The sequence below is a fragment of the Balaenoptera musculus genome, chromosome 3, assembly GCF_009873245.2.
Source record: "Balaenoptera musculus isolate JJ_BM4_2016_0621 chromosome 3, mBalMus1.pri.v3, whole genome shotgun sequence".
Taxonomy (NCBI): Eukaryota; Metazoa; Chordata; class Mammalia; order Artiodactyla; family Balaenopteridae; genus Balaenoptera; species Balaenoptera musculus.
This window is the reverse complement of record NC_045787.1, coordinates 87,125,668-87,146,521: the sequence shown is the minus strand read 5'-3', so window position 1 is coordinate 87,146,521 and position 20,854 is coordinate 87,125,668. Positions and strand designations below refer to the sequence as shown.

Below are 20,854 nucleotides of genomic sequence, written 5' to 3'. Positions count from 1 at the left end.
GAAGCTAAAATCCTTACTTTGGCCTACAAGGCCTCATACAGTCTTCCGTTCTTTGCTCCCCTCTTGGGCCATGTCTCTAGTTAGTTTTCCTTCTGTTCACTCTGCTCCAGAACCTCTGGCTCCTTACTAATCCTCCAAAACGCTAGACCCGTTCCCAACTCAAGGCCTTTGCACTAATTCTTGTCCCAGGCATCAGCATGGTTTTGTTTGCTCCCTCACCTCCTTCAAACTTGTGCCCATGTATGTTTTCAATGAGATCATTCTTGACTGCTTATTTAAAATTACACTCCATCTTTCTTCCCCCCACTGGTTTCCATCTGCCTTGCCTTGCTTTATTTTTTTCTCTATAGTACTTAACACCTTTAACATACTATACAATTTGTTTACTTATTGTTTCTACTGCCCCCTTCCAACTAGGAATATAAGTACCCTATGGACAGGGATTTGTTTGTCTGTTTTGTTCACTGCTATATTTTTAGCAGCTGGAATATTTTCTGGTACATAATGGATGCCCAATAAATAGTTACTGACTATATGAATAATAGTCTTCTATGTTCTTCTTTGAGTGATTGAAGAGGCTGAGCTTTTTAAATTATTTTTACACTTTCAGTAACTGGATTTAAATATCAATTGCTCTGCACTAGGGAAGTGGTTCCTTGTCCAGGCCGGGATCAACTGGGTATCTTTTTCAGTAATAGGAATGGTTAGCCTTACCCCAAGCCAGTTAAATCAGAACCTCTAAGGATGGGACCCGGTCATCAGTGTTTTTTAAAAGTTTCCCCATATGATCCTAATGTGCAGCCAAGGTTAGAGCCACGTGCTCAGGAGCATTTAAATAAGTACGAATGAATGAATGAAAGCGCACCACAACTACTGCACCAGAGATGCAGATTTGGACCAGCTCAAGCATTAGGATTGGATGTAAAATGTTTGCAATGAGAGCTTGGTCCTGAGCAGCACAGCCCAGGGAGGGCTGGTGGGGGAGGAGGAAGGGAAGGGGAAAGGGAAGGTGAGTAGATGGAGAAAACAAAGAGGGGACTCCCAAGTAGCTGTAGCAGGAAGGAAAGTTTGTTCCCCTGGTCCCTTGGCAGCTGTTGCCAATTGACGATTTCTGTCTAAAAGGCATAGTTCTGTTGTGGGCTGCCTAGTTAGTAATTTGTGTTAAGGCAGGTTTATTATATTTCTAAGACTCACTAATTTTTCCTGTCTCTGAAGTAATCAGGAAGTGAGCTCAGTTTTAAATAATGAATACAGGTCTCTGAGCACAGTGAGAATAACTTCTCAAAGCTTGGAGAAAGAGATTTGAGCTATTTTAACTTAAGATGTCAGGGAGTAGTAGGTATGGACAGTGAACGGCCTTGATACGCAAGCTCTGGGATTCCTTTCTGCAGTTGAAATGTTTTTGTTTCCTGAAGGTTTCAGAGAAGGTGGGAGATATGATCAGAGTTATTTAAGGAATATTTATCTGACTGGTTATGTGGCAAGAAAGAGTTAGAAGGGATAGCTCTGAAGAGAAGCAGTGAGTAAAGTGTCCTAGAAAGCAAAACAGCATGAATAAAATGGTGAAAGATGTCAGATCCAGTAGGAGAATGGCAGAACCAACCAGGCCTTGGATTTGGAAATAAAACAAAGAGACAGCAGCCCATTGTGATTAAGAAGGCAGTGGTTGGAAAGAACACATAGAGAAGGAGCCGGAGAATTAACGTGGTAGCAATTGTGGATGTGATAAGCATTCCAGACCCTGGAAGTCCTATTTTCATGGTTAGAATTAGAAATTTTTATTGTCTCTGCCAGGCTCTCAGGCTATTTAAAAGCTTTCAGTTATACCCTGAGTGTCTCAGTTCTGTGAGGTGCTGGGAAGGATTTGCCTGATGTCCTAAATGTGACTTATCTAGCTTTTATTACTCTCTCCATACTCGAGTGCCAGCCTTAACCAAACTGAGGTTCAGCCTAGTTGATGAGCAGAAGGGATGCCCCTCGCTCTCTCCTTTGTCCAACCAAGTTCTTCTCTAAATGTAGATAACAGAACCTGTCGAGGTGCGGAAGCCTTCCTGTGCTCAGGGACAGAAATTCCCTCTCTGCCCCTTTCCATTCCCAGCAGTCTCAGTTTCTTTACTACTATTTTTGGTCTTGCCGTGCACAACCCGTACTATAGCCCCCTCCCTTTCTCCTTGTATCTCCCTCCCTGTCTTTAATAGGTGGCTCTCCCCACTTTCTTATAAATGCCTTTCTCTGACCCCTCTGTCTCCCTGTGCTTTTGGTCTCTCCCGTGATCCCCATCTTGGCAGCCTGACAGGTGATTGGCAGGTGAGTGTGTGTTGCTGATCTACGGCCCCAGCAGCCTGTCTTTACCCTTGACTTTTGCTCCCTAAAGATTACAACCGATTGCTTTGAAACTCAGTCCCAAGGAAGCCAACATCCACGGGGCTGGCAAGAAGTAATTTAGGTACTAGTTGACATTTGAACATATTTAACGATACAGAAGTTTTTATTCTTTTCAAAAATTATCACCTCCAACTGGCTTCACGTAAATTATCCTCGTTAGTCTGAAACAGTGGAACATTCCTGCTGCCTTTGCCAAGGTACTGTGAGTCCTCTTATGCTGCTTCATCCCCTTTAGTCAACCTGCACAATTGAGGATTTTGTTTCATTTTTTACTTTTCCAGAGTCTTAACAAAATTTGGAAGCTATTTGAGGTCTTTTTATAATCCTCCAAGTCTGTGTTTCCTAGGTAACATTTTAGTGTCTCATTTTATTTTTAAGTACATACACAGCCATACAGTCATTGACTAATTTTAGCCTTTAACCTGAATTGGCTATAAGTAATATTTTTTTTTGCAATAAAAGCAGTATTAAACTGAAAGTTGACTACCTGCATTCTACATTCTGACTTGAATTTCTTTTAAAATACCTTACTAAGCTGTTTAAAAATTGGAATGAAGCATTTAAAAGATCTTGGTGGTATGGCTTTGCTTATTCAAATCCTCTGTGATTTGTGTAACCCAAGACTACCAGTGAATTTGTAAGGAAAGTAAGTTTAATTAAAATGTCAGTTTCCTAAATGTAATTATTTGTTTATGAAGGATTATTTTAGGTAGCTTTTTATGAAACGCTGGAGGGCACTATTATGAAATTCCCATAGCAAGGGAGGGAATATGATGAATTTGACAGAGCTGTTTGTGGGGTTCTGAATAAAAATGTCACATCCCATAGAGGTGCTCCGTATGTGTCTTATAATGATGCCGGTTACCAGGAATTAGCCTCCTGGAACTGCCTTTGGATACTGTCATATTTCAAGTTGAACTGGCCAATATGGTCGTAGGGAAGGTGACACAAGCATAGTCAGTGACTGTCAGCTCATGAAAAATGAGCCTTAATTGAATCCGAGGGCAAAACACTCTTCAAGATCTCAATAGAAAGCTGGCACGTGGGAGCCAAAGTAAACCTGTTTCCTCATGTTTGAGTCTGTGCTCCATTGGAAGAGAAAGAATGCTCCATTTATGGACAATAAATACAGGGCAGTATCAGCCACAGGTGTCCCAGTGTCATCATCTGACCCACCTTGAACTGATGAATGGGCATGGATGCAGGATTTCTGAAAGCTCAGGAGTCAGTGAACTAGAATTAGAATTTTATCACACGTAGATAGTTTCTGGAATTGTTGCTTCTTGCTATTCCATTAGTTCTAGAAGATATCTTTGGGTTTTCCTAAGTCTGAAAAATAGTTTAGATTTGCCATCGACTCTCTCCCTATTATCGGCACTTTAATAAGTTATTCAAACCTCTTTGGTCCTCAGTTACCTTCCCTAATGTGAGGGGACCAATCTGGCACAAATAAAGTTTTCTTTCCTACAGAACTTTATTGTATCCTCCCGCTGGGTCCTGGTCGAGGAAGTAATTTTTTTTTTTTTATTGTGGTAAAATGTACATAACAAAAGTTTACCTTTTTAACCATTTTTAAGTGTACAGTTCAGTGGTGTTAAGTACATTCACAGTGTTGTGATGAGATACTTTACAGTGAAGGAAGCTAAGAGATAAGGTCATAGTTCACAAAGAAACTTTGTGCCAGAAGCTATGCTAGACCCCAGAATATGCATGTGTAGGAGATATTTATGTGGCTGGATAGAATTTTTATGATTTTCATCTTTGTAGTGACTATAATACAGTATAATTGGGAAAATAAAATGATGCTGTATGTGTATTATACGTGGCTATATTTAATAATAGTTCACATATGCGTATGGTTACACGTAGCAAAATTCATCCTTAACATTCATGGGTTTAATAGTCATGCTTCAGAATATTTTCTAGCAGCTCTGTGGGTCCATTTCATGTATTTCTGATTTGGCTGTGGTACAGACATGAGGCTGCTGTCAGGATATGAGCTCAGCAAGCCGCCCAGTACCTGCAACTCACAGAGGCTACTTCATTCTTTACATGTTCCCGGAACAGTAGTGATGAAAATTTTGGGGGTGTTGGGATCAAAAATACCCTGTAAAGAAAGCTAACTATAAAAATAATGTGGCTTAAGAAAATGGTGATTTTTTTAATTGAGGTATAGTTGACAATATTATATTAGTTTATGGTGTACAAGAGTGATTCAAAATTTTTATAGATTATACTCCATTTATAGTCATAAGAAATGGTGATTTTTATATAGAAAATAGAAATATGGGGTACATTACTGAGGGGAACATTAAGAGGGATATCAAATTTAACAGTGATTCTGATCCTTGACATGTATAAGTTCATCTTTGCTTAATCAAGAATAAGAAAACTTGACCAGTGAAACCGTTTTAGCTACTAGTTTAGCTCCAATGCAAAATCTTGTGAAAAATAAAAGTTTAGTGAAAGTGAAAAGACAGTTACCTTGTGGTGTTAAGATATGTATAGGAAATATGTGACTGTTCACAGAATATGAATTGAATGAAAGCCAGGAGCTATGCAAACATTTTCATAAAACATTTCCATTAAAGTCATCTTTCCATGATTGAAGACTGGTTTGAGAAATTTAGTTCCCCAATGTGGAGCTGATAAGAGTGACCACATCAGAGTTGCTTGTCTTCCCAGGAAGTGTTTTCTTGGCCACTGAAGATACACCTAGAGAGAAGGCTGAATGGAGCAAGCATCTCCCTCTAAGCTTTTGTGAACATACGTATCTAAAGAAGGGCAGTGAGCCTCAGAGTTTAAAGTGGCTAAGGATATTCCCCTTGTCTTAAGAGAAACCTGACTTCTCTTCAAGCATACAGAGTCCCCTATAGCCCTTCTGTGTTGATTTTCTATTGCTGTACAACAAATTGCCATAGACTTAGCATCTTAAAACCACATATATTTATCATCTTACTATATCCATGGGTCAGAAGTCCACATGCTGCAACTTGGTTTTTCCAGGGTCTCATAAGGTCACAATCAAGGTGTCAGTTGGGGTTGCATCTCTTTCTAGAGTTTAGATCCTCTTACAAGCTCATGTAGTTGTTGGAAGAATTCAGTTCCTTGTAGTTATAGGACTGAGGTCCGCATTTTCTTTCTAGCCGTCAGTCGGGGACTGCTCTCAGCTCCTAGAGGCCTCTTGAGGGTCTTAGCCATGTGGTCTTCTCACAGGGCCTTTCACAGTCCCTCTCACAACGTGGTTGCTCACTTCTCCGAGGCCAGCAGGAGAATCTCTCTGACCTCTAGACCCTCTGTCAGAGCTCAACTGATTAGGTCAGGCCCATCCTGGATACTGCCTTTTGATTAATTCAGTGTTTAATTGGTCAGGGATCTTAATTATAGCTGCAAAATCCTTTTACTTTTCCTTATAAGGTCCTGCCCACACTCAAGGTCAGGGATTATATTAGGGCATGGGTCCTTGGGGTCATTTTAGAATTTTACCTACCATACCTGTTTATTTTCTCACTGTGTTTCTCAGGGTCAGAAAGTGGAGGCAGGATCCTCTTTGCTCTGCATGGCTGCTTCCAGGCCATTACTCTTCCAACATTTGTGAAAAATAACAACAGCAAATATAATTAACAAAATATCGAGACTTTGAGACTTGTTCCATTTGGCATTACCATTGTCTCTCCTGTTTTATTGCCGTCTTCTCTGTACTCCTTGTGTCTCCTGCTCCTTCATAAAAGACATGGGTACCAGCCTCACAACCTTGTGCTTTGCTCCAAGCCTAGCTGTTATTCTGGATGATTTCTGTTTCCATCACCACATGGAGATACGTCAGGAGTTGGGAGGGAAGAAAGCATAGCAAGGAGCACGTGCATCAGCCCTTTGATTCTTTAAATGGCTTTAGTGATGTCTGAAAGATTATTAGAAACTTATTTTGCTATCTGTTTTGTATTTTATATAGTCTTTTGGTTATTGTTCCTTTAGGTACTTCAGAACATTTTTGTTGTTTTGTTTAATACCAGCCTACCTTATTTATGGTAGGTAGAGAGGTAAAGGATAGGAATCAGGTGCCATGTTTGGGGTATAAAGTTAGAGCCCAGGCAGCCTACCTCTGGGCTCTGGGTGTGGTGTTGGCTATAGCTCTCAGACAGTGGAGTGAGGAGACCCTTGAGGAAGGGGAAACAGCGAGTCAGCCCAGGTTCTGACTGGTCAACTGCATGGAGCTGCTGAGACAGCCAGAGCAGTCTGTTTTTTTTGTTTGTTTGTTTTTGTTTCTTGTTTTGTTTGTTTAACAAAGGTGCATCTGTTCCCTTTCATTATGCTTTGGTTGCCAAGTACCAACCATGTTCTGATGTTGGTAAAGCCTCCGTCCATGGTAACTTGAGGAAGAACTTCGTCAAACCCATTTCTTCTTTCCTGGTCCTGCCTCCGTTCTCTTGTGTTGTCCTGAGTCCCACACTGGATGGCGACTTCTTGGAACATCTGACCTGAGAGGCAGATCGCAGAGAGGTTTTCCTGAATCTCGTGCTGAAGGCTCAGAATTCAGCCTTAGGGACAGAGGCTTGCTGTCTCAACTAGAAAGCGTTCCCTACTGTTGTGGACCTTTTCGCATTTCGCCCTCTTAGCCATCCCTGTTTCTCTCCGTAGCCCTGCAGCACGCATCAGAGCAGTGGGCAGGGACTCTGCATGAAGCCCCTCTGTGAGCTGAGGTGGGGAGTAGGGTGTGCGTGGTGCCTGGCAGACCCAGTTCTCCGCAGCTGCTCCGTCCAACACTGTAGCCACTGGCCACAGATATGAAAAGTAAATGCAAACTAAACAACATTAAATAAGGTAAAAAAAACTCAGGTCCTTCCTCACACTAGTCGCGTCTCAAGTGCTCGGTAGCCACGTGTGACTAGTGGTTACCATATTCGACAGCAGAATTAGAGAACGCTTCCATCATTGCAGGAAGTTCTCTGGGATGGTGCTGCTTTAGAGTGTTTCTTTCCCTTTTGTCCTACAGCAGTGGCGATACCAGTGTCTTCTCTTCCCTTGGGGTTGAAGCTCGCCTGACTCACTGCTCTGAGTTACGCCTGCAAGTCAGCTTCGTGCAGGAATTACCTCCTTCTGCTACAGCAGGACTTGAGGGTGGCCTAGAGAAGACTGCCATGTCCTGGAGGGCTCCCTGATGGTGCTGGAAAGGCCATGTACTAGTTTTCTATTGCTATAACAAATTACCGCACACTTAGCAGCTTAAAACAGCACAAATTTGTTACCTCATAGTTTGTTAGAAGATCACCACAGGTTTCATCAGACTAAAATCACCCACCTTGTATTCTTTTCTGGAAGATCGAGAGGAGAATCTGTTTTCTTGCTCCGTCAGGTTTTTGAGGAAATTCAGTTCTCTAAGGTTGTAGGTCTGAAGTCCAGATTTCTTACTGGCTGTCAGCTCTAGAAGTTGCCCACATTCCTTGACTCCTGGCCCTCTTCCTCCAGACACAAAGCCAGTAAGGGCAGGTTGAATCCCTTTCACAATTCAAATGTCCCCTGCATCTTCCTCCTCCGCATCTCTCTGACTTTAGCTGGGAGAGGTTCTCTGCTTATAAGGACTCATGTGACTAGATTGGGCCTACCCTGGGTAGTCGCCTCATCTCAAAATCCATAACTTTAATCACATCTGCAAAGTCTCTTTTGCCATATGACGTAGCGTATTAGGGCATAGATATCCTTGGGAGGGGTGTTATTTGGTCTACCACATGCTTCCAAATTAATTCTTTGCATGTTATTAAGCAAAAACAGCTTATTTGAGATACAGTTTATTTGAAGAGGATAATTAAGATACTACCATCTTTGTGTAAATGATATTATTAATTTTCCTTGGAGACAACATCACGGGAAGACAGGAAACATCAGGAAAGGAGTAGAGAAAGTGAACAAATAGGGAAGGTGGTACATGGAGAAAATCTTTACTTCTTGAACAATGTTTTATATTGCTTTTCACATAGTGGAACATACAACCCATAATACTGCAATTTGGAGTACATTGATAAAATATCACCAAGATATCTCTGAATTAACTACTTACTCATATTTTATCTTTTAAAAAAAAAAAAGAGAAAACCTATACAAAAGTGGCATTATAATCACGAAGATAAATATCTGAAATGGAACAATGTTAAAGAAAATAAGCCTATCAAATTGTGGGTAATTAATGAGAGATTTAACAGCTTTCCCACCTATTAGATTGCTAACTTTTGATTTTTATGATGCCTCAATAAATCTGTTTGATTTTAATGTTTGTTGCCATTCATTTGTTCATCATAGATTTCTGACCTCATTTCTAATTTAGTATTAAAATATTATGTAACCATTTAGTTTAATCAAATGATTCTAGACTGTTGTCTATTGTACAGTGATACTCTATAATAAGCTATATTTATAGTTTTTGAGGATGAATGTAGTATTTATATTTCTCATCTTTCATTTTATTTATCTCATTAGCTAAGAAACCTTTCCAGCTTGGACCTACGTCATATCACTGAACTGGATAATGAAACCGTGATGGAAATTGTCAAGAGGTGCAAAAATCTAAGCTCTCTCAATCTCTGCCTGAACTGGATCATAAATGACAGGTAACCATTGTAACATCTTAAAAATACTTTTCCAGAGGGAAACCTGTGCTCTATGTACCAAGTACTGATTATCATTATAATAAGGCATGTCTACTTTAAGGAAAATGTGATAAAGCCATGACTTTTAAAATAGATATGTTTAAGTTTTGAAAACCATTTAGAAGTATACTTTTAACCCATCCATTGCTTATATTTGCAACAAGGTTTTTATGTGCTAAGACTCAAATGTTTGCCTGAACAGTTATAATAATAGAAGTCTATTGAATTTTCTCTTTGTCACCCATCCAAGACATATTGTTTGTCACTTTAATATTTTTGCAACTTTTGTGTTGATTTTACTTTTCACTTATCAAGGAAAATGGTTCTTAGAAACTGTTTCAAACATTATACATTCAGATCCTTTCTCAAGGATGACATTTTGTTTTCTGTGTAAATAGAATTTGTTTTGAAAATGAAAGTCATGTGATGGACAGTTTAATATGTAGTGTAAAATGGGTAGTTTTTAAAACAAACAATGATAAACCAGTTTTTCTCTGAAATATTTAATGAAGGAAAAAAAAAAGATGCAAGAACCCTTGAAAATAGACTTCTTTATAATGAAAACAACTGCAGAGTTAGCACTACTCTATACTGCTGATTAGTTTAGGTGGGTTCTTAAGTATAAGCGTGAGATAAGATTCTTGCCCAGTGACTTTTCAAGAATAAATTTTTTTAAAAAGTTAGGCCACCAAAAATATTTTGCTTTCAAAATAGAACGCACTATTTCAGCTATAATTAGAACCTATTTAGATTTAAATATTTTTCACAGATTAGAGCAGAGGTTTATTAAGTTTGTGTCAGATATTGCTTTAAATTCAATATGCTTCCCCCTTTCGCTTTTAATTTCCTTTTATACTTTTAACAATAAAATCGTGTAGACTACATTTTCCCCAAGTATGGTAAATTCTAGTGACATTTTTATAAATTACCCTGCATTGCTCTTTAAATTATGTGATAGCTTTTGACTTAGCTCTTTCTTAGTAAAATTTTTCTTGAAAAATTTACTAATCCAGAATTGGCCCATGGTCATCATTTATAAAAGGTGTTTATTGTTTTTGAGTAATAGCCACTATGTGAGGTGGATCAAAATCTAAAGAAAATTGATGAAAATTTAAAAAATTAAATTATTCTCTATAATCAGCTTTTGCCTACATAGCCAATTATATGGCAACTTAAAAATAATCTTTTAAGTGTTTTTCATAATAACTAATAAAATAAAGTACATGAAAAACATCATCCTGTGGTTTAGGTGTTTAGCATTAGCTTAATATTGAGGTAAACTTCTTGGTAATGCTTTACGTTGAAAGGTGAAAACTATTTGTGCCACAATATGGTTATGAAAACGATTGCCTTTCATTGCACAACAGTTTTCTATGTCCATGCATAGAAACCTCAGTACTTGGAGCCTACAGAGGTAAATTAGATGCAGTCCATATATGATTATAAGGGCTATCTGCTTGGTAAACATTTTGCTTAGGTTTGTATTATTTACACAAAGATATTCAGAGATTTCTCATCTTCTAGCTCTTCAAATGCTTATTTAGCCATAACTGGGTATTTACAAATGAAAAAGTGGGCAGCCCTCACCTTCTCTTTCTTAGGTTCCATCTACTCAAACCTCTTGCTATTTCAGTCATTTTTTTCCTAATTATAATGGTTATTTGGTATTTGATCCTAAATACCTGTACTGTAGAGATTTATTTGCAAGGAATGAAAGTGTATTTTTATGTTTTTAATGGAAAAGTTTGGATTAATTGAGGAAACGTGCATTTTAATGAGGCTGAGCGGTAGAGTTTTAAAGATCAGACTCTTTTAGGTTTTAATTACACTACTTGCACTTATCCTGTGTACTGTAATAGGAGTTTCAAACATTAAAACCCACTTTGTAGTATCATCTAAATTACTCAGCTCATTGTTCTTGGCATACTCTATCACTAAGCTAAGTAATATTTGTAATTATATTGGTATAAATCTAGGACTTCCCATCAGACTTAATTATAATTTCAGCACTTAGCCGAGATGGGTTAGCAACCTTTCGTATAGAGGACACTGGAATGCACTAATGCATTTAGCCTATCAATTAGCGTCTGTTTTACATTTGTTCATTATTATTATCCTCTAGTAAATCAGGAGGCATTTATTAACCCCCTACTAAATACTTGGTGCTGTGTCTCAGACTGTGGAGCGCTGAGTCCCTGCTGCTCTCAGAAGGTTTTCTCTTTAGGTTACATAAGACTTAATGAGTGGGATAATAGTGAGCCTTGTAAGGATAGAGGGGAGGAAGGTAACCTTTATTACCCAGGTAATTGATAGGCACTTTACATGTGTTCTCATTCAATCCTTTCAACATCTTTTGTCAGCGGAAGGTCATACTATTCCTATTAAATTTAGCCCATTTGTTTGACTTTTCTTTGGCTTTTCCAGTTGTACGTATTTTCCATCTTTGCTGCAGTAAAAACTGGATGGGGACAAACAAGAAAAAGCAAATGGCTAATGAGTCAATTTCCCTTTCATAGCTGGGTTCACACACAATTGACATTTATATGTAACATTCTTAGTTTTTTTTAAACTAATCTCATTATTTTCTTCCATAATAAAGTTACAATAGAACCTTTAGATACTATTTTAAGCGTAATACCTGTGAAAAGGATCTATGTTTAATGCTGCTAGCTTTAATAAAGGATTCCTCACATGAAGATAAACTTTGATGCTCTTCCCAGATCTTTAGATATAAGATTTATCCTGAATTTTAAAAGATTTTATCAATAAACTTTTTTTGAAGCTCAAAATTTTAAAATATTTAGTAATTGAAGGTCTTTACTGTTAAGCTCATGAAACCTTTTAGCATTCTGTGGTTCTTGAATTGATCTGTGTGACTAAGACATGCTGTTCTTTATCTTTGTTTTCTAAAAGGACTTTTTGTGTTTAGAGAGTTAAACAGCGTGATATTTTCTTGTATTCAGAAGGATGGTCTAGTAGTCGTTTGACATTTACCATTGCTTTTGAATACAAATAAAATCCAAGTGGTTTATGAAAAGAGGACACTGACTATTTCTATCAATGATTTAAATTAAACATCTGGTTATTATGTCTCCTCTACTCTCTCTGACTGTAAGTTTATTGGAATGTTTACTTGTATTTGATATAAATCCTTTGTTATTTCACGTCGAATTTGGTCTTCATTGTTTTTGTATGTTTGGTATAGAGTCCAGAAGCAGCATGCTTTGGATGTAAAAAACAGATATATAAAAACGTGAATGGTTCTGAGCATCTTTATAGTAATATGCCTATAATGGCTTTTTTTTTTTTTTTTTGGTCAAGAAGAATTAAGTGAAATCTAATTGATTTTAATAGATCTTTACGGAAGCTATTTTTAATATTTAAATTGGCTACCAAAGAGCGAATTAATCTCCCTAATTTCAATTTTTAACGTTAGTCCTGAAAATAAAATTTGATCATATAATGTATATACCCATTATCTAATATATGATCCTTTCAATGACAGTTGACCATGCTTGCTCATGAATTAGGAAAACAGAAGATAACAATACAAGAGAAGTGAAAGATTCTCTAGCATCTGTCAGCTAAAGTCACAAAACATAGCAAAAGTCAGGCTGGTTGTTAAAGCCAGTTATGCTGCCAACTAGTTGAACTTGCCTAGCTAGAGATTTATTCTTTGAATTTGCAGTTTAAAACAAAGTTGAGTGTATAAGTTTGTTGAACATGGATAACTAAGGATACCTTCTTTAAGGAGTTAATTTGCTGTATGAATCTTATATTTATGTAAAGGCACCTGTTGCATCAGTGGACACTCTAAAATTTGAGGACTTTTAAACCTGAGACTGTTGCAACCAGTTTCTTTCAAGTATAAAATAACGTTTACAGTATGTTACTCTTTCACTTTATATGTACTTGTGTTTAGAATAGTAACTATAAATATCTTCTCTTTAAGTAAAACTTTTGAATACCATCATTTTGAAATTGCAAACTGGTGGGCTCAGCTGAGTCCGGTCCACAAAGCTGTTTTGTTTGGCCTATACAATATTTTAAAAATTGAATTAGTTACCAACTCAAAAAAATTGGGGTAGTTCACATAAAAATTCTGAATTTTGGCCTTCTCTTGGGAAAGTTGCAAATCTAGCAACATTGGACCCACATTTTCTCATGTCAACAGTTTTTCCAGGATGAGTAATGGGCTTTTCTCGTTGGCCATTCTCCAATTTCTCCACTATTCCCACCCAGCATGACCTATTTTTTTATATTATCTACTTGTTCCTTACCCAGTCTACGAATTGAATTCTCCCTTATTGAAATCCAGAATGTAGAGATTTTTAGGTAAAGATTTCTTATTTTAAATCAAGTAGTTCTTTTTAAATTGAGTCTGATAACATATGTTAACAGATAATATAGAGTTGATTAGTTTACCTAAATTAGTTCTTCATTATTTCAGGCCTCAGAACTTTGGCCAACATGTTGAAGTTACAGAGGGAGACAGAATTCCGTTTAAAATAAATTAAAACCTTCGTTTTCATTGACTGCCTTCCAAAATGGAGAACTCACTCCCACTTAGTGTTCAAACGAGTGTTCTAAACAGTTTCCTGAATAATAGAGTTGAACTAGTTTACTAAATTAACTCCAACTTCAAACCTGTGATTTAAAATGTATTTGCAGTGCTTAGTATTTGATTCACAATTCCTTTGTTTATAATATTAAGAAAAATCTTAAGACTATTCTTTCTCTTTTCTTTTTCTGTGCAGAGCCCTTTTTAGTCTTTTAGGTATACTGAGATTGAAGTTGTAGAGTGACAGATTACTCCACCACCCCTTTCAGGGAGACTGACAGCATCCTGGCTCATGTAAAACTCAATGAGGCTTTCTATAAAGATTTTTCTAACTCCCTTGATCTTCTCTGGATGTTTATTCTGTTTCTTCTTTAAAATTTCCGTTGATTCAATAAAAAACGGTGACATTTAGAAATAAAGTTCAAAGAGGATTTGAGCAGGTGTTGGTGATATAAAATATTTGCTGAGTGCCCATTGTGTTTTATTTCCAAGAATTGTTTTGTGAACATATGCTATATATTGTATTTATAAGTGTTCGAGGACTGGGTGGATGGATAATCTGCCATCTTCCTGTGAAGGTCACGTCACAGTGGACTTAGAATTTTATTTCATTTCAATCCCCTAATATTACTTAATTCTCCTAGAGACTGAGGTTTAAAGATTGCCCAAGGGGGATAAACCTATCCATTAAATCCAGCAGGCATGGTTGAATTTGAGTTGGAGAATATTTTGTTTTCTATTAAAGTTAAGTGGTCTGGAGGAGAGGAATACTTTTCACCTTGGAGTATTGAGTGTGAAGTTTGAACAATTTGCTCCCATAAAGGCATGAAAACTTGGAAATAAAGAGGTGGTAAAAATAATGCTGCCCATAGAAGCAGCTCCATGGTGGTATTTAGAGCAGCGATCTCCTGCCAGTGTAGAATGCTGAGCAGTCTATCTGCATACTTTTGGTGCCTAATAATGTGGTTGGGCTGGTTAGGTGGAGTTTTAGTAAAGCTGAATTTTAGTTATTTCCGTAATTTACTACATAATTTTGAGTATATTCTGTATCTATTCATATTTTTTTAAAAAGGATAAATATATTTCACTGAGTTGTAGGAGAGTTGCAGGGACAGAATGGAGCCTTTCTGAGCTAGTGACGCTTGTTTGAAGTTGGCTTATTGATACTCTCTTTTATAGTCACAGTTATTTGTAAGACCATCCCTAGAAGAATAGTATGATATTGGGGTAACTACTATTCAGGCCCCCTAACCATCTTCAAAAATGATGTCTTAGGTGTCCTTCTATCCATTAGACCCTCTTTTTAAAACCATGATTGTTCTTTGTAGTGCCCCTGAGGTTGGAGGGTATAATATGTTCTCTCTTTTGTTTTTTAACCAAGGATAATAACAACAGCCAATAATAGCTACCATTTATTACAATCTGCGCCATACAGTGTGCTAAGTGTTTACACCCTGTGTTTCATTTAATCTTTACAACAACCCTGAGGAAGAAATTAACCTCATTTTAAAATGAAGGAATTAAGGTCCAGAAAGGTTAGACTGCTCTCAGCTAGTAAGTGGTGGAGCCAAGACTGGAACCCATTTTTCTGTGTCTTTAAAGTCCAAGCTCTAACCACGAGGGGCTTACTGTCTCCCAGCACCTTACTCTGACTCAGACCTAATGACCTAATGTCCTGATTTGCTGAGGACAGTCTCAGCCCAGTCCTGTTGTTTTGGAATTCCGTCAGGGTTAGCCCTTGTGCTGCCACTGCTCCTTTCTGTGTTCCGGATGTCCTGCTTTGGATGATCAATTATGTGGTCCTCCTACCTCAGGCTATGCGTGATCATTCTGAACATCATTAGGGTGTTACCTTCTCTTTTCCATATGGGGTATCTGAGAGGTAAACGTTTAAGATAAGACCTGTAGATTTTAAAAACATCTAATTTTGTAATAAAAAGCAATTTTTTTCCCCAACAACTCCATTTATAAACACTCTTCATTTCTTACTAAGTTTCTTGAAGAAAAGTAGAAAGTATTGCTCGTGTTTGTGTCTTATACCACATCTAGCTCATACTTGATATCAAAAAGAATTTCAGAATGAATTTTGAGTAGATATTTTATTTAAGCATGTGATGATACACATTTACTTTTACAAATATTTTATTATCTATAAATGCTGTCTGTCAGTTGTAACAAATTAATCGTTGCAGAGTGAAGGAGAATACTGGGTGGTATATACTTTGAGTAAGTTGTTACTGAGTTAAAAAGAAGGAAGTTAACTTCATTGAAGGTTTCAGTACCTTTGGTAAAAAATAACTGCCATAACTAATCTGTACAGTTTTCCTAGCATATGTGATTTTTCAAATAGCTAATGATATTTTTCTACAGAAGGAGAAGTTTTTCTGATAAAGCGATTTGTGCATTTATCCTCAGATGAAATTCAAATTAAAGGTGCTTTTTCATTGTTTGGTATGTAGTGCTGTTGGGTATCGGTTCTGATATTGGTTCTTTCAATAATTCTAATTGCCGAATATCATTTTAAAGGAAATATTAATTGATATATAACATTAGAGCATTTAACCTAGTACAGTCACTTGAAAGGAAGTCTATATGAGATCATCTTTATCTCATCTATGTCAGCCTGCTTTGATTTTTAACTCCAATTCTGGAGATGGGATGGAAACTGGATTTGATGTGGATGAGTTTGTCTTATTGATTCTCTATGTTCACATTTTGTCATATAGAAAAATGCGAATTTTTATGATAGCTCCAACGTATAATGGTAATTTTAAATTTCTGCTTTGTCTTTGGTTCCTAGTGAGCAATAATGCATAAGTAAACATTTCTGCAAATAATAATAATTAACAGAGCTTTTATAGAATCATATTATTGGTATTCCTGGATGTGCTATTCTAAATGCTGCCACTGATTTTGTGTTTTTAACACAATATAAAGATGAGTAAATGTATATATTAAGCACTTAGTTTGTGGGATTAACAAATTATGTCTTATGTGTTATGAAATCAGAATTCATGATCAAATTATGGGAAAGAATGGGACACAATGTATCAATATATGACGATGAATGCAGTGCTGTATACTCATAAATTTGGAGGCTTCCTAACCTCAAAACCCATTTTAAAATTACCAACAATGAACAAAATCTTCACTTATTGATGAAAATGATAATAGTTTATTGACTGTTCGGACAAATTTATGACTTCCTGCCCTCCCCCCTCCTCCCCCCAGCTGTTGTCTTATTCTTAATCCCCAACCAGAAATGGTAATTAAAATAACTCACTGTTGTCAAAATTTTAAAATGTATGATAAATGAAGCCCAGTAAATAGTGAAAATATGAGAAAGGTGATTAAATCTGACAATTTCCTTGTAAAAGGCTTGAGATGATAAATATCTCCTGTGATTAGTTATTAATTTAGTGCAAGAGATTTTGCTTCAGCCTAAAATATTTTATGAACAGTGGCATAAAGAAATATCTTAGAAGATAGGTACACACATGTTTAACCAGAGGAGAAATAGCTGGAACTTGATTGGTATTAATTAAAAATGGCAGACCTGACATGTATGTGCCTGGGCTACTTTCCGTATGATGGTCCTTTCAGAAATTAAAAAAGAATACATGAAGACATGAAGAATGACAGAGTACTTTCAGCTTGAACCCTTTTGTCTCACGAAGATGGAAAGGTTTTATGTATATCATTCCTCAACTGATAAAATATTTAATTTAAGTTAGTATAAAATAACTCCTTGCTTACTGAAGTTGACAAAAGCAAACTTGTTTCATTAGCAGTTACAGTTGCACTGCTAATAATTTCCCTTTAAATGAATATGAATTCCTTTATATTTAAAGAAAAGATGAAATAATAATGGTGGTTGTAATGAAGTGCTGTATCACGTTACTGTTGGCTGAATCCATAGCACATCAGTCTGCTGGTGGCATATATCATTGTGTGGCTGTGTGATGTTTTGTTTATGAATCTCTCTCTTTGCAAGGGCGAATTTGCATCTTCATCTTTGGCCCTCTGCCCCAGCCTCAGCCCCTGGAACCTCACATAGAGCCCAGCTCAGAGAAGCAATTTAATACCTACGTGTTGAGGGAATTATAAATGTTGCTTTTGTAGGATGTATAAGTCTGTTTTTAAATTTGGCTTGAACTCTGGCCGAAATCCAGGCAATTGGTTCAAATGTCCTCCTTCTTCCAGATTTATTTATTTCTGAATAAAGTTGATACTTAATAAAGTGAGGACAATGTCATTATCTTGATTTAGATAGAGCTTGCTTTATGTATTGCATGCTTTTTATCTGAAAGCCATAGCTTCGTTTTTGGAACAATACCTAGGTTTTAATGTTGAATCGTTGGTTTCTGCCTTTTTAATAGAGTCTTTGGAATACTTTTAAATGAAGATCCAGAAACTTCATTTGCTTTTCATATGTAATGATACGTTGTATTAATTGAAAAGAGGCAGAGGAGACAGTTACAGCTTTTTTTCTGTTTCTTGGTGAGAAAAGTATGGCTGTATGAGAAAACTGTTGCATATTTTTTCTTAATTCTTCCTTGTAGCACTTTTAAGTGCTGCTCTTTAAATGTATGTTTAATATTTGGTTAATTGTAACTATGAACCTAAACATACTGATTTAAGTCCAGGTTCACATTAGAACAATTATCTGGTTAATTGCTCTTGTGCAAAAATAGGCTAAAAAATCATCAGAACATCAACTTGTGAAAGCAGTGGCAGGAGTTTCAAAACCACCAAGCATACCTACTGCAAATCACATCAGCAAAGCAATTAATTTAGGCTAATTGCTTTTCTGTTTGTTCAAGATGCACTTTGGAACTGTCTTTTGAAATCGTGGCAATTAAGATTAGTAAGCAATATAATTAAAGAATGTTAGAATTGTCACTATTTTTCAAAAATGGTAATTATTCCATATGAACCTATACAGTAGATCTATCACCCATGTGGGACTTTGAAATAATTAAAGCAAAATAGGAGTACTTTAGCACACAAGATTCCCTTTAAAAATAAATCGAGTAGATTACCTTTTCAGCAACTGTAGCACAGGGTTATCTTTAGTCTCTAATTATCAAGAAGAATTATCTAGTTTCAATAATGCACACTAAGGAGGTTTGTTCACATAGGGGGAGAAATAACCACCGAAGATGGCACTGGCTAGTGGCATTTTCTCTAACAGACGTGTTTTTGGGTTCTTGTGTGGCTTCTCCTAACATCATCAGGATTTTTAAATGTCTTAAAAAACAGATTAGGCATACCTCATGTTATTGAAGTTTTCCTTTATTGAGCATTATAATTTGGGCAGTACCAATTTGTCTAAAATTGAAAACGACTTGAGTTTCCAACTGTTTCTTTATGAAGCCATATTGTAACAGAACCTCAGCTAAAAAAAATGGCAACTTTAGGAATCAGTTCTTCATTGGAAATGTAGGAATGTCATTAGTGGGGGAATTAGTCATTCCCCAAAGTGCTTCTCTGTTCACCATATTGTCAAACAGCAAGTAGCTATTTCCTTCATCTCTCTCCTTCCCTAAGGAGCCATTCTTATCACGCAGCGTGTTTAGTGGCCTGTCCTGCCCCATGAAATTATCCAAAGCAAATAGATTGGATTGTATTAAGGACTGTGGCTCTTGGAGTGAATCTTTGAGAGACACACCTGTTAAAGGAAGTCTTGGTAGCAGTTATTTTGTGCCTTTCTGGGTCTGTGACAAGAAATTTAGGAAGATATTCATTAAAATTAGATTTGATGCAGTCAATTAAATTTCAAGTTTTGTTTTGGCATTCTACTTTTTGTTTGTTAGTAGATATAAAAATTATTTTCTTTATTTTTCTGTATTTCTGCTTAAATCAGTATGAATAGATCTCTAAGCCTAGCTAATTAACTGTGTCACAAAACTAAATTTTTCTCTAGTGATCACTTTCATGGAGAAGAACAAAAGTATATTTAGTTTTTACAAGGATATATTTTTCTTTATTCTTTTACAAAACTTCATAGTTTCTAGAAGTGCAGCATACTTCATCCAGATTTCCCAGTGATGCTGTTTGTTGTGGAATGTTTGATTAGAAAGCTTCATGTTGAAGGTAAAAATATCAAATCAGATGAAAATAAATATATTGATTAGAATAAATAGAAAAGTGTGGAGGACTCCTAGAATACAGAAAAATGAACAAAGAAACCTAAATGATGTTGGTCTTCATTTGAATCTGTCATTGAAGTAGCAGAACAGTGTTACTCTAGTTTGGGGAAAACTCAAGCTAGTACTCCTTTTTGGCCTTTAAAACATGAATTCTGCAATTATTTATAGTTGAAAGACAGCATAGGTGCTATAAAATTTGTCACTATTTCGGAGACTTTAGAAGACTGCAAATTATAGCCACATATTTACCCTATCCCTATATGCATGCCTTTGTGCATTGGTATATTGACCACCCTTACATCAAGAGGTGGCATCTGTTTCTCTATCCCCTTGCACTTGGGCTGGCTTTGTGACTTGCTCTAACCAGTAGGATGTAGTGGAAATTATGTTGTGGGACTTCCAAGGTTTGGCTTCAAGGGGCCTTGCAACTTGCTTTTCTGGAAGCTGCCCCACCTGAAGAGGCCCAGAGTAGTCTCTCTGAGAATGAGAGATCACATGGAGATAGAGGTCTAGCCAACAGCCAGGGTCAACTGTCAGACGTGTGAAAGAGGCCATCTTAGACCATCCAGCCTCAGTCAACCCTTTGGATTCCTGCAGTACTGTGAATGAAACCCACAGAACTGCTCAGCTGAGCCCAGGGAGTTGTGAGCAAGTAAGAGCAGTTTTTTTAAGCTGTGAAGTTTTGGTGTAGTTTGTTATTCAGACCTTGACTTTGTAGCTGCTCTATGTTGAACATTTTGTATTAAGTTAGGCAAGGTGCCAAGAGTGCTTTGTTCATTATCCTATTTAATTATCACATCAACTCTGTGACACAGGTATCATTATGCCCTATTTTATAGATAAGGTAAAAAAAAAGACTCAGAGAGGTAAAAGATCTTGCTGGCCATCACAGCTAGTAAGTGCAGTCAGGATTGAACGCAGATCTGCCTGACCTCAGTCTCATCTATCAAACTAGCTCCAAAAGCTTATTCTAAGTTTAAAAATACATTTGGTTGCGATAAGCAGTTAAACCTACCAGTAGAGTCTATGACTATAAGTACTAGCTAAATTGCATTATAATAAAATACATCTCATTGATTAAAATAAATATTACAATAAAATAACATCCATTTGCA

The 20,854-nt window shown here is 36.8% G+C and overlaps 1 protein-coding gene across 5 annotated transcripts in view; it reads left to right on the top strand.

Moving 5' to 3' along the window:
• The window catches only part of FBXL17 (F-box and leucine rich repeat protein 17), a 472,180-nt gene that overhangs the window by 154,618 nt on the left and 296,708 nt on the right, over positions 1-20,854 (top strand). For 4 of the 5 annotated variants that reach the window (XM_036846590.1, XM_036846589.1, XM_036846592.1 and 1 more), the window contains one exon: positions 8,857-8,987. In XM_036846590.1, the coding sequence (XP_036702485.1) occupies positions 8,857-8,987 (131 nt within the window). Of the gene's footprint in view, positions 1-8,856; positions 8,988-13,783; positions 13,917-20,854 lie in introns of those variants that run through there. The other variant, XM_036846593.1, reaches the window with a different exon arrangement.